The 14,021-nt window shown below is 42.2% G+C and overlaps 1 protein-coding gene across 2 annotated transcripts; it reads left to right on the plus strand.

The window, feature by feature from the left end:
• The first annotated feature begins 6,789 nt into the window (after window positions 1-6,789).
• LOC310824273 (erlin-1) lies at window positions 6,790-11,126 on the plus strand. 2 transcript variants are annotated; one of them, XM_083697139.1, is made up of 12 exons: window positions 6,790-6,900; window positions 7,600-7,723; window positions 7,919-8,000; window positions 8,134-8,180; window positions 8,264-8,325; window positions 8,505-8,630; window positions 8,725-8,798; window positions 8,940-8,998; window positions 9,114-9,205; window positions 9,522-9,611; window positions 9,708-9,787; window positions 9,962-11,126. In XM_083697139.1, exons 2-12 carry the CDS (start codon window positions 7,611-7,613, stop codon window positions 10,142-10,144), a joined length of 1,008 nt encoding a protein of 335 aa, XP_083553265.1. In that variant the 5' UTR covers window positions 6,790-6,900; window positions 7,600-7,610; the 3' UTR covers window positions 10,145-11,126. The 2 variants fall into 2 exon arrangements, with proteins under 2 accessions (XP_083553265.1, XP_083553266.1); XM_083697140.1 differs by having other exon boundaries at window positions 6,803-7,723; window positions 9,708-9,768; window positions 9,962-10,092.
• Window positions 11,127-14,021: the final 2,895 nt, after the last annotated feature.

Raw genomic sequence — 14,021 nt, forward strand, 5'->3', positions numbered from 1 at the left:
AGAATTCGATCTAGTTCATTCAGTCAGGCATAGAATTCGATCTAGCAACTAGTACATCACCCTGAGTTCGCACCCATGCTTAATCATGGGCATAAGGGCACCTGTTGTTATGTCTACTAGACATACTTATCACACTCATGCTTAAACATAGACTCAAGGACACTTTTTGTTGTGGACTTCTGCAACCTGACCCACTACATCCCGCAGATCCTACACTATCAACCCTTCTTGTGCATACTAATCTAGGCATTTCTCAAAGTTAACATTTAGTACATATGGTATACAATCAACATTAGCACACATGATTAGCCTACTTCAGTAATCATCCCTGAGTAAGAATTATACAATCAACATTAGTATGGTGGCCTACTTCAGTAATCATTTCTGAGTAAGAATTATACAGTCAAACATTAGTATGGTGGTAGCCTACTTCAGTAATCATCCCTGAGTAAGATTACACAATCAAACAGTTCTATATTTCTATATTCTTAGTACCTTCTGTGTTAGTAAGCTGTCATCACAATGAGGCCCAAGCAGATATGTTGACCCAGGGTCATACACTTGCATTCTAATTCCTCTTATTTAGTTATTCAGTTACACATATTCGAACCAACTTATCATTTATAAGCAGTAATGCAGTTTACACCTATTTTTATCAACTCATCATTCATAAGCAGTTATGCAGTTGCACCTATTTGAAGGATAGATCAAAGATAAAACGTGTTTCAGGAACATCCGCAGCCGCGGTGTCCCTCGTCAGGTTGGGCCCCCAGCTTTTTGCCTGCTGCTAAGCTTTTTCTCTTTCTCGCAGTGTCGTGGTGATTCACCAAGGTTGCTCTCAAACCTCGGGCCAATCCTGCTGTGCTTAACTGGGTAACGTTGGGAATGGTGTTTAGGCCGGGGAAAGGCCATACTAGACTCGCCCTCGGCGACACTTTGGAAACAGTTAGAGCTATCCTTCTCACATTTGGTGTATAACACCCTGGGAGGTAATAATGGGTAAGACTAACAACTGTGAGTGTGTGTGTGTGTGTGTGTGTGTGTGATATGAGAGTGTGTGTGTGTGTGTGTGTGTGTGTGAGCGTGAGAGTGGGTGGGTGGGTGTGTGTGTATGTGTGATATGAGAGTGTATGAGAGCATGTGTGAGTGTGTGTCTGTGTGTATGTGATATGGTACCTTAGAAAGTGAAATTAATCAATCTGAGCTTAGACATGGGATTCTACAAGTCAAAAAGTTACTTTCACATAGCATATACTACACAATAAAAACGTAAAAGAAAATAGTTTAAGGCCATTGCATGGAAATATAATTTTCTACCTAAAACTAACTGGTTTAAATCCTAGACTGCAGAAACAGCTCAGCACACTGGGTATTGTATAGTTCTCTTTATGAACTAACAAAACTCTTGAACTGTTTTTTGTTTTTTTTGTTACCTATCCCCCTTTGAGGTTGAGGCTGTCACACTTGAGTGACGGTCCAAGATGGTCCGCAGCCCTTCTCTCCCTTCAGATGGTTTACGCTATCTTATTTATCTATTTTATCTTTGTCTCCTCAAGTCAATTTCCACTGTGTCTCTTACAGCTTTTATCCCAATTACCCAACAGTTGTCTTTTCTATCTGGTGTTCTTATTTTGATGAATGTTTTAACACATGTATCAAATGTTTCCTCGAAGAGAAAACAATGGCTTCCTACCAATATCTTATACTCCTGAATCTATATTCTTGTTATTTTGTACTCTGGGAGACGCGTGTCATAAATTGTGTGCGTTGACACCTTTTGTTCTTCTGTATGTAATGTCTGCAGTTGTTCTGTTAAATTAGACATTTGTTCCCATGACTTATCCTAGGTTCTGAATATCTTTCTCAACACCAGACAAGTAGTTTTATACAGGATTTCTGTCTCCCTATTCAGCCTTCTGTTGCTACACTTCCGCACATAACACAACTATATTACACTTTGGCAGCACAACACAGCGATTTTATATATTTTCACAACACAGCGATTGTATACACTTCTGTCTACCTGTTGATCTACTTCCGCCTACATAACACAGTACTAACAGACACTATCACAACACAACACAGTTGTATAATATGATATAATATAATATTATACACTTCTGCCCAGCAATTCAACACTATATTGATTCACTTCCTCAACACAATATAGAGTTTATTCGCTGGATTTTGGTGTACATAATCAGCTTCATGATGATGCACTTCCCCAACACAACACAGCGATTATACATTTCTGCCTGTCCGTTCAGCCCCATATTGATCACTTTTCAATATGGCGGTATCCACAGGTCTTGCACATGTGACCCTACCTTGGGCTTTTTGGTGGTACCCCCACTGATTTACAGTTAGTGCATGCACATTTTCTGAAATCCCCAACAGCTCTAGTTCAAATCCTAAATTTGGTTCTTTTAATTGGTAAGACTCGTGCTCGTGTCCTACTGTTGCGTCTGGAGACCCAGAGCGAACTACACACCTTTTCTAAAATAAAGCAGGAATTCTGCTTACCTTATTTTGTGGCCACTATTTGTGCAGTTCGTCCACCGTGCCCAGGCCTCTTTCCAATCCTGTTCGTGATGCCAAGAATATGTGGTGGAATTCTAAGTTAAAATACATTGAAATAAAATGCCAAAGACTAGAGCTGATGGTTTATTTAGAGACTTTTATTACAAGTAACAAAAGCCGAGGTGGTTCGTGAAGCAATTCCATTCTTTCTCTCAGTACACCATGTTTACACAATTCAAATTTAGGTTCCATCCCTCATATGCAAATCATTTACACTTCCTGGTTGCTCGCTACCAATATCATTCACCCGATTCCTATACCTCGTCACGGCTTGGTTTCCCCTCCCATTTCTAAAGATAGTTCTCGGGTTGCTACAATATTGGTGGTGAGCTCATTGTAATTATCACAAGAATATTACATCATCCTTGGTACTGATTAGTACTATCTCTTGGTTTGACTCCCTTTCTACAACAACCAGTTTTCTTGTTGAACATTTATAATTGGTTTCCTAAACTCACTTTTGGCCTTTTTGTTCTGTCCTATGTGGAATGTTCTCTCTTTATTTGCTATATAAATTTACCATACTCTCTCTCATGGCAGCGCCGGAGTCATGGCAGCTGAAGCGTTGCTGGAGGACGGTGGCTGTATGGCTGGATGTATGGCTGGAGTAAATAGCCAGCAACATTTGGAATGACATCACTCTCGATTCAAACTCACCTGATGAGTTGAGGAGTAGAGTGGTACCAGAGATGTATTGATATATTTAAAAATAGTTCTGTACAGCCCATTATTCTGAGGCAATACCATTTTATAATAATAGTTAGGATATAACAACAATTACAAACCCTTCTGGGGCAATACTACACCAAATATGATGTGGTTATGACTGATATACACTCACCGGCCACTTTATTAGGTACACCTTGCTAGTACTGGGTTGGACCCCCCTTTGTAGCCCATCTGCTTCAAGGTTCGACGTGTTGTGCATTCAGAGATGGTCTTCTGCATACTTTGGTTGTAACTAGTGGTTATTTGAGTTACTGTTGCCTTTCTATCATCTCAAACCAGTCTGGCCATTCTCCTCTGACCTCTGGCATCAACAAGGCATTTTCGCCCAGAGAACTGCCGCTCACAGGATATTTTTTCTTTTTCGGACCATTCTCTGTAAACCCTGGAGATGGTGGTGCGTGAAAATCCCAGTAGATCAGCAGTTTCTGAAATACTCAGACCAGCCCGTCTGGCACCAACAACCATGCCACGTTCAAAGTCACTTAAATCACCTTTCTTCCCCATTCTGATGCTCAGTTTGAACTTCAGCAGGTCGTCTTGACCATGTCTACAGTGGGGGAAATAATTATTTGATCCCCTGCTGATTTTGTTAGTTTGCCCGATTACAAAGAAATGAGCGGTCTATAATTTTTATGGTACTTTTATTTTAACAAATAGAGACAGAATATCAACAAAGAAGTCCAGAAAAAACACATTATATAAAGTTATAAATTAATTTGCATTTGATCGAAGGAAATACAGTCATGAGAAAAAGTTAGGACACCCCCCAAAATATTAAGTTATTCTCTTAAAAATATGGACATATCAATATGTTATCTTCTTTCTAACAATGTCTATAGATAAAGGGGATGTAATTGAACAAAAAACTATGAAAATGTAACTTTGTAATCATTTATTTAACGAAAAATTAATTTAAAAACTCTCAATTTATTTTTCTTGAGTCATTCCTTGGTAGATTTACTGGAATGTTTTGGGTCATTGTCATGTTGCATGGTCCACATCTGCTTCAGCTTCAACTTTCGAACAGATGGTCTCACATTTTCCTCAAGCACCCTCTGATACAATACAAAATTCATAGTGGATTCTATGATGGTGAGCTGACCAGGCCCTGCTGCAGAAAAGCAGACCCAAACCATGACATTTCCACCCCCATGCTTCACAGTTGGTATGAGGTTCTTGTTCTCAAATGCTGTCTTGGTTTTGCCCCAAACATGTCTACTCTTACTGTGCCCAAATAGTTCAACTTTGGATTCATCTGTCCAAAGCACATTGTTCCAGAAGTTCTGGTCTTTCTCTAGGTGTTCTCTGGCAAACTTTAGTCTTGCCCTGATGTTTTTTTTTGACAGCAGGGGTTTCCTCCTTGCACACCTCCCATGTAATGCAAACTTGTTCAGTCTCTTTCTTATGGTGGATGCATGTACTTTGACATCAATTGTGGCAAGAGATACCTGTAGGTCTCGTGATGACATTCTGGGATTGTTGGAGACTTCTTTAAGCATCTTTCGGTCAGCTCTTAGGCTGAACTTGCTTGGGCGGCCTGACCTGGCCATGTTGGTGGTGGTTTTAAATGTTCTCCACTTGTAAATTATTTTCCGGACAGTGGAATGGCCAATTTCGAATAGTTTGGAGATCTTTTTATATCCCTTCCCAGACTCATATGCATCTACAATTTTTCTTCTGAAGGCCTCAGAGAGCTCTTTTGATCTCGCCATGGTGATGCAACTCACTTCAACAATCAAGAGCAAACCAAACTAAATATCTGAGGTTTAAATAGGACAGGCTCCTCCAAAATCCTCTGTAACGATGTTCTAATCATTTGCACCTGATGTGGTGCTCTTTATTATAATTTTAGGCATTTTAAGTGGAACTAAATGTAGGGGTGTCCTAACTTTTTCCTCACAAGAAGATTGCATTTCTATTAATTACATTTTACCAATAATTTTTTTAATAATTAGTTTCAGTTGTATTTGTTTAGTTATATTACCTCAATTTTTCAATATTGTTCAAATGAATATCAAATGTCCATATGTTTGAATATGTTGAAGAAGACAAAGGTTTTCATAGGGTGTCCTAATTTTTTCTCATGACTGTAAGTATTTGATCCCCTTCAAACCAGCAAGAATTCTGGCTCATACAGACCGGTTATATGCCCATGAGGCACACAGATTACTCCTGTCACTTTAAGAAAGTACTCCTAATCTCTGCTTGTTATGGGTATAAAAGACACCTGTCAATAGAATCAATCTCTTCCATTCCAACCTCTCCACCACCATGGGCAAGACCAAAGAACATTCAAAGGACATCAGGGTAAGAGTTGTAGACCTGCACAAGGCTGGAATGGGCTACAAGACCATCAGCAAGAAGCTTGGTGAGAAGGAGACAACTGTTGGTGCAATTATTAGAAAATGGAAGAAATACAAAATAACCATCAATCGCCCTCGGCCTGGAGCTCCATGCAAGATTCAGAGAAGGCTTGGGAGAAGGTGATGTGGTCAGATGAGACCAAAATTTAACTCTTTGGCATAAATTCGACTCTTCGTGTTTGGAGGGAGAGAAATGCTGAATGCTACAATCCCAAGAACACCATCCCCACCGTCAAACACGGAGGTGGAAACATTATGCTTTGGGGTTGTTTCTCTGCTAAGGGTACAGGACGACTTCACTGCATTGAGGGGCCAATGGATGGAGCCATGTACCGTAAGATCTTGGACGAGAACCTCCTTCCCTCAGCCAGAGCACTGAGGATGGGTCGTGGATGGGTCTTCCAGCATGACAATGACCCAAAACATACGGCCAAGGCAACAAAGGAGTGGCTCAAGAAGAAGCACACTAAGGTCATGGAGTGGCCTAGCTAGTCTCCAGACCTTAATCCTATAGAAAATTTGTGGAGCGAGCTGAAGCTTCGAGTTGCCAAGCAAAAGCCTTGAAACCTTCAGGATTTGGAGAGGATCTGTAAAGAGGAGTGGACCAAAATCCCTCCTGAGATGTGTGCAAACCTGGTGACCAACTACAAGAAACGTCTGACTTCTGTGCTTGCCAACAAGGGTTTCTCCACCAAGTACTAAGTCATGTTTTGCTTGGGGATCAAATACTTATTTCCTTCGATCAAATGCAAATTAATTTATAACTTTATATAATATGTTTTTCTGGACTTTTTTTGTTGATATTCTGTGTCTTTGTTAAAATAAAAGTACCATAAAAATTATACGGGCAAACTAACAAAATCAGTAGGGGATCAAATAAGTTTTTCCCCCACTGTACATGCCTAAATGCATTGAGTTGCTGCTATGTGATTGGCTGATTAGATATTTGCGTTACCGAGCAGTTGAACAGGTGTACCTAATAAAGTGGCCGGTTAGTGTATATTTACCATGTTTAAATGCAAAATAAAGTTTAATTTGGGTGCTCTTATTTTGAATAACTCGTAATTTACATACATTTACATTGACCGGAAGTAGATGGGCGGAGTTCCACTATTGGAACTCAGAGAACACGGATTATTGTTAGCACTGGCAGAAATGGAATTATAAGCACCCATGAGTGGTGTGAACGGAATAATAATAAGACAATAGGTGCCGTTTCGATATACTGGTAAAATTACATTCATTATTTGATTCAATTGTATGAGCTTGAGCTGACTGAGTTATTAGACCAAGCTAGCTAGCCTACGTCGTACGACATGACAAGACCATTGATAATACATGCAGCCAACTTTAGCTGGCCAGCAGTTAGCATGGCTAACGCGGGTCGCTCAGGCTAGATACACTGTCTGTGCTTGCATGTCTTCCCATACAAATCAAATGTTTAAGTTACTAGCGTATACATTGTCTTTTCAACATTTAATAACATTTCCCAGCTGAGTATTCGTCATAATCAGAGTATGTAGGTCAGTAGCCTGAAGCTTGATGCATGTTAGCTGTTCAGCTGCTGAGTTGGCAGTGTCTGTGTATTCTAACATTGTGGGGACTAGCAAGAAACCTGCCACAGCAAGTCAGCTAACAATCCCTCGTGAGCCATTGTAGCCTATCTTCAACCATTTGGTGAGTGGCTGAAGATGGTCATGTGAACAATTATTCTCCCTTGCTTGCTTCTCGTTGTTCCAGGACATTGAAAAAGGATCGAACTTGGGCAGTAATGCCAGATAACTCTGGAAGTGGGATAGCTAACTCTGTAGACTCGATGATAGAGCTTTACCTGTGCCTCTGTAGGTAGGTGTTCTATGGAGTAGGAGCTGTGGTGGTGTGTCCTGTCTGTAACTTAAAAGCGCACGCCCGTCTGTGTGTAATTGAGTGCTAGTGAGGATGACTATGGCGCACGTTGGGGCAGTAGTCGCAGCGGTAGCAGGAGTGATGGCCATCTTTCTACACTCCTCCATACACAAGATAGAGGAGGGACACCTTGCTGTTTACTACAGGTATGACCCTTAACCGTCACCAATTCTCCAACACCCATCTGTCCTCTACAATATGTACAAAAGATAGCCGTACAAGTCTGATTACATCAGTTGTATGTAAGAGAGTGTTTTCACACTGTTGATGTTTCCTTTTCCATAGGGTCTTTGAGATAAGACTTTAACTTGTAAATGAAAGTTTTGTATTTATTGTTTCAGGGGAGGAGCTCTGTTGACCTTGCCTAATGGTCCTGGATACCATATCATGCTGCCCTTCATCACTACCTTCAGATCTGTACAGGTACCTCTCACCTTAACCTTCATAATCTCCTACAGAACGTACCCTAACACCCTGACCCCTAACATCTAAGAAGCAGATTAGATCACACTAGAGGTTGGTGTGTCCTCTGATCTTTAATGCTCTTGTGTTACAGACTACGCTCCAAACCGACGAGATTAAGAATGTACCTTGTGGAACCAGGTAATTTGAGGGGAATTCAGGTGTCTGGTGTTAAACTGAAAGGTGTGTGTGTCACACCATGCTGATGTGTGTTCTCTCTGTAGTGGAGGAGTGATGATCTACTTTGACAGGATAGAGGTGGTCAACATGCTGGTACCTACATCTGGTGAGATCCTGTGAATTGTTATTACACTGCACCTCACATTAGCCTTCACTATAATCAGCACTCACTTCCAATATACCTTTACACAACACTTGCCATTTCCCCCTCTGTCCTTTCAGGGAAGAACTTGACAGTGCATTCGAACTAACCCTAACTTTCCACCGCCTTCTAATTCTCTCCAGTGGTAGACACAGTGAAGAACTATACAGCTGATTATGATAAAACTTTGATCTTTAACAAGATTCACCATGAACTCAACCAATTCTGCAGTGTACACACTCTACAGGAGGTCTACATAGAGTTGTTCGGTGAGTGTAAGCGAGCGTGCGCAACACACAAACACTGCCTCCCCATCATCCTGAATCTGCACGTCACCCATCTATATGTTTGTCTCTCTCTTAGACATCATAGATGAGAATCTAAAGATCGCCTTACAGAAGGACCTCAATGTCATGGCCCCTGGACTTACAATACAGGTACGAACATGTGTACACAAACACACACACACAGAACTATGACTCCAGACATCCTTGAGTCTCACTCACCTGTGGGGCTTTGGGTTGGGGTGTGAGGGTTCAGAGTATTGAATGTATTTTCTCTCTCTATCTGTGTTGCAGGCAGTCCGGGTCACAAAGCCCAAGATCCCAGAGGCTATCAGGAGAAACTTTGAACTCATGTGAGTCTTTTATGAGTGGGTGTATGTAGTTCATATGGGTTAGCTTATTAGGCAACTACACCTACGCTCTGTTGATATTGTGTGTTACCGTCTGTCTTGCTGTCTCTCTCTCTAGGGAGGCAGAGAAGACTCGTCTGATGATAACGGTTCAGACTCAGAAGGTGGTGGAGAAAGAAGCAGAGACTGAGAGGAAGAAAGCCATCATCGGTAACATTTATTTAACAATAAAACCCTAGCAACACTCATATCCCATTATCATTCAATACATTCCATAGTATTGCCATAATAGGTAACCTAGCAACATACTTCTATCCCACAATATTACCATAATTGGTAACCTAATATAACTCAAATATTCCATTATAATTACCTATGCCATGTCCCAACACACCCCCAACCTCATGATTGATGCCCACTAGTAGATTACCATTCTACACCCTTTCACTTCTACACCCATCCTTTCCAAGAGGTAGATGACCAACAGCATGCGGTTAATGATCTCTCTTTTTTCTGTCTCTCTCAGAGGCTCAGAAGTTGGCTCAGGTAGCAGAGATCCATTTCCAACAGAAGGTGATGGAGAAAGAGACTGAGAAGAAGATATCGCAGATAGAGGGTCGGTCTCTGATCAAACGCTTGTATGTCTGTCACTGTCATGATGGGAGAGGGTGGTCTGTCTCTCAGTTTAATAAACCCTGTTTCTGTCTTTCAGATTCTGCTTTCCTGGCTCGGGAGAAGGCCAGGGCTGATGCTGAGTATTACACTGCTGCCAAGTTAGCTGAAGCCAACATAGTAAAAACAAAACAAGAAACACACACACAAAACCACTGTCATTGTCTCTCTCGCTCTCCTCTCTTCCCAGTTGCAGTTAACAACCACTGAGGATAATGTGGATTGGATAATATATTATTCACACAACAGATACACATTGCCTACACTGTCTCTCTTGCTCTCCTTTTCCCCCAGTTGAAGTTAACCCCTGAATATCTGGAGCTGATGAAGTACCAGGCCATAGCAGCCAACAGTAAGGTCTACTTTGGCCAGGACATCCCCAACATGTTTGTAGAGGGCAACAACAACCCCCCTGGTTCTGGACACTCCCCCACCCAGCCCGGTGCTGACCCTGACCCCCTCCTAGACACCTCCTAAAGCCAAGCCGCAGGGACACTGAGACCCTGTGTGACTGGGAGGCGTGTGAGGGGCTCGTCTCAGTTGCGAGGGAGACTGCGCTGATGGACTCATGGGTGGGATAGCTGTGCAGCTAGTGGGGAGAAGAACATGCTTTAGTCTTGAAATGGATCATATGGTTAGGTAGCATGTAGAGTAGTTGTAGTGATTCCTGTAGGTCTGTCCATCCATCACCAGGAGAGGGTCTAGGTCTACTGAAACAAGGCTGGGTGTCAGCCTCTTCCCACAAGCCAGTCAGTCACAAGCTCTGTCACTGTTTCCATTTAGCTTTGTTGAGAGCAGAAACAGACTGGCACTCAGGCTACAGTGACACACAGGGCAGATATTGATGTTAAGTCTCAGGAAAGAAGTTTGGACCTTCTGGGTTTGGTTCTGTGTTTTTACTGGACCTGTGTTTTTATTGTGACACCTACAGTAGGGCTTATGGACCTGGTATAATATACAGATACAAATATAATGTGAAGAACAAACAAACATGATTATCTGTTGTGCTGTGGTCAAGGGTTAGAGTTCAAGTTCAGGGTCAGCAGCAGCGCTGATTCACACACAGGCGCACAGTACCACCTTCAGGCAGGTTTAGGAAGTGAGAGGTGCACAGATATCCAGGCTGAAACTCCTGCAGAGCTTACATAGACAGCCATGCATAATATGACTGATAGACTCAACTAACAGTTGCGTTTAACAGTGTGATGAAATTGTACTTATGTTTACTTGATCTGGGAATCACCATTTAAGACTATTTTCCTCCTGGCTTGGTGGTGGGTTCAAATAAGAGACGCAAAATATGTAATTGCTCATGAAAGTAATTAACAACCTTGTGAATTTTACTTTTGTACAGTCTGCATTATTTGAACTCTGGCTCCTTGTTTTAAAACATTTGTATGCAAAAATTTATTCATCAAGTTTTGACTGTTTGATTATGTAAAATAAAGCTTATTTTGATACCTCAGTGTTGTGTATGTTTGAATGTGTGTGTACTGTGTGTGTGCAGTGTTTCCCCTAGGGTTTTTTTCAGCAGTTTTGGGTTGGTGGGGCGTGCCCCCCCCCCCCCGGGTTGGGATGAATGTCAATTTTGGTGACTCAAGAATTGAAATTCAAATGACACAAATTTTGGAACATATATTTATTGCCATTTAAGACATGGTGTAATGCTGTATAGACTAACCATGATCAGTGTAGTAGAGCCATCGCTTAAACCTTGGAAGAGTTCCATCCTGACAGTCTGTGCTTCCCAGACAAAAGCAGTCTCTCTTCTCTCTCTCTTGCCTTGACCCCAACCTGTCTAGTAAGGTAAATAGAGTTGATAAAAGAAATCATTGGGATAATTCTCTCAAGTATTTGATTAGGAGTATCCTAATCGCTTGTAGTATCATCATCATTTAAGCTCATATGCTCGCTAAATATCACCTTGAGAATTAGCTAGCAAAGTCACATCGAAAATAACGATCATCGAGCTAGGGTAGTCAACAGCATAGTCGCCAACAGGGGCGATTCTAGGATTAGAGGTTTAGGGGAGCTCAGCCCCCAGCATGTGGTGACCTATGTACAATTTTTTATTAATTAATTACAGTATAATTGTCCTTTGACTGGAAAATTCATTACAGTAGCCTATGTGTTCATAATCTCACCCCTGTGTGTTTGTATTGAAGGACAACAGAGTTTTACTCAAAAATGACTACATTTGAGATTGAGATCTAAAAAAATACCTGGGAAAGCTTGGTTTTGAGATGTGACACCCTAATCTCTAATCATTTTTCAACAATGTATTAATACATATTAATAAAAAACACTGCATGGTCTGTCAAAATAGTACCTTTATTCACTGAAACAACTTGTGAGTTCAACTGCCTACCGTCACCACCTGGGGTCTGCCCGTCAGGAAGTCCAGGATCCAGTTGCATAGGGAGGTGTTGAGACCCAGGTCCCTAAGCTTGGTGACGAGCTTGAAGGGGACAATGGTGTTGAATGCTGAGCTGTAGTCGATGAACAGCATTCTCACGTAGGTGTCCCTCTTGTCCAGGTGAGATAAGGCGGTGTGCAGGGAGTAGGCGATGGCGTCGTCTGTAGATCTATTGGGGCGGTATGCAAACTGAAGAGGGTCCAGTGTTGCTGCCGTCGCTAATGAAGCCGGTAACAGTGTCTGCGTAATCATTGATGTTGTTATTGTCCTTGAATACATCCCAGTCCATAAAATCGAAGCAGTCCTGCAGCATAGAGTCCGATTGGCTACTCCAGCACTGGATCGTGCGCGTCACAGGTGACGTTTGCTTCAGTCTCTGTTTGTAGGCAGGTAACATCAGAATGGAGGTGTGATCAGATTTACCGAATGGTGTTCGACGGAGGGAATTATAGCCATCCTTGAAAGTGGAGTACAGATCGTCTAATGTATTGTCCCCTCGCGTGGGGCAGGAAATGTATTGAATGTACCTCGGTCGGACTTTCTTCAAGCTGTCTTGGTTAAAGTCCCCCGCAATGATGAAGGCGGCCTCGGGGTGATCCGATTCCTGCCTGTTCACTGTCGTGTACAGTTATTTGAGTGCAGTTGTAGTGTTCGCTTGGGGAGGGATGTATACAGCAGTAATGATAACTGATGAGAACTCCAGAGGAAGGTAGAAAGTTCTGCATTTAAGCATCAGATATTCCAAGTCGGAAGTCCAGTAGAGAGAGAGTGGCTCCACATCACTACACCAGTAGTTGTTAATCATGAAGCATACCCCTCCGCCCCACAGTGTCGATAGTGCGATCATGTCTGTGTCATGAATAGCCAGCTTGTTTAATGGCTGTCTGGTATCAATGGGGATAGCCACGACTTGGTGAAGATGAGCGTGTTGCAGTCCCTGATGTCTCGTTGGAAAGTAATCCTCCCCCGGAGTTCATCCAGCTTGTTGTCCAGCGACTAGACATTGGCGAGGAGGACAGTTCTTGTGGCGTCTCACTCTAACCATGATACCAGCCCTCCGTCCCCTGCGGCGTTTCTTTCGCCGGCGCCCGCCAGGTAAACAAAGGTAGGTCAGCAAGAGACGTAGCGACGGGATCCGTGTGCGGTAGGTCAAAGTTGTGGTAAGTACAAATGGATCTTATGTCCAAAAGAGCTTGGCGGTCATAGGAAATAAGAGCAGCAACGTGTTGCACACAAAAGGCAAAAATAAGTTGTAAAATAGTAAGAAAATGGCGAAGTTGAGCAGGAGACGATCCGATTACATCCATTCGCGGCGCCATCTTGAATATGTAGCCTTGGCCACTTAAAGTGAATCATGAGAGACTGCAATGTTAGGGTGAAGGAAGCTTATATGGAGGAACTATGGGATTCTTAGACTGTTAACAGCGGAGTGAATCTAACCGCCACCAACCTACACCGGATTTTTATTTTTCGAACTCTTGCCGGGAGACATTTTTGGCGCCCAACGTGGAAAATGTCTCCCGGCAAGAGTTCGAATTAATAAAAATAAAAATATAAACATGAACTCAAAGCCCCTTACAGGGCTCCAGTACCAACCCTCAAGTAACAGGTCTGGACATCCGGTCCGGTGTAGGTCAGTGGCGGTTAGATTCACTCGGCTGTTAACAGTCTAAGAATCCCATAATTCCTCCATATAAGCTTCCTTCACCAACTTCAGTTGTACTGAAAACTCACCCCTATAAAACCGTACACAGAAGCGGGCAATCTCTATGGTTGAACGACTGCTCTAACCTTAATGAATGCAAGTTGGTGTGGTTGCGGATAAAAGATTTATCGGTATGCATAATATACCCAAAGGAGGTAATAATAATGGGCCAGATATAACCATTCAGATCCTATGATAACATATGCACAGTAACCTATAACCTTTCACATTAC

This window comes from Argentina silus (assembly GCF_951799395.1).
Source record: "Argentina silus genome assembly, chromosome: Y".
In the NCBI taxonomy this organism is placed as follows: domain Eukaryota; kingdom Metazoa; phylum Chordata; class Actinopteri; order Argentiniformes; family Argentinidae; genus Argentina; species Argentina silus.

Coding starts and splice junctions, on each gene's coding strand:
- LOC310824273 (XM_083697139.1), top strand. CDS start 7,611: ATGACTATGGCGCACGTTGGGGCAGTAGTCGCAGCGGTAGCAGGAGTG. Junction 8,001..8,133: donor CTACCTTCAGATCTGTACAG/GTACCTCTCACC, acceptor CTTGTGTTACAG/ACTACGCTCCAAACCGACGA. Junction 8,631..8,724: donor GGTCTACATAGAGTTGTTCG/GTGAGTGTAAGC, acceptor TCTCTCTCTTAG/ACATCATAGATGAGAATCTA.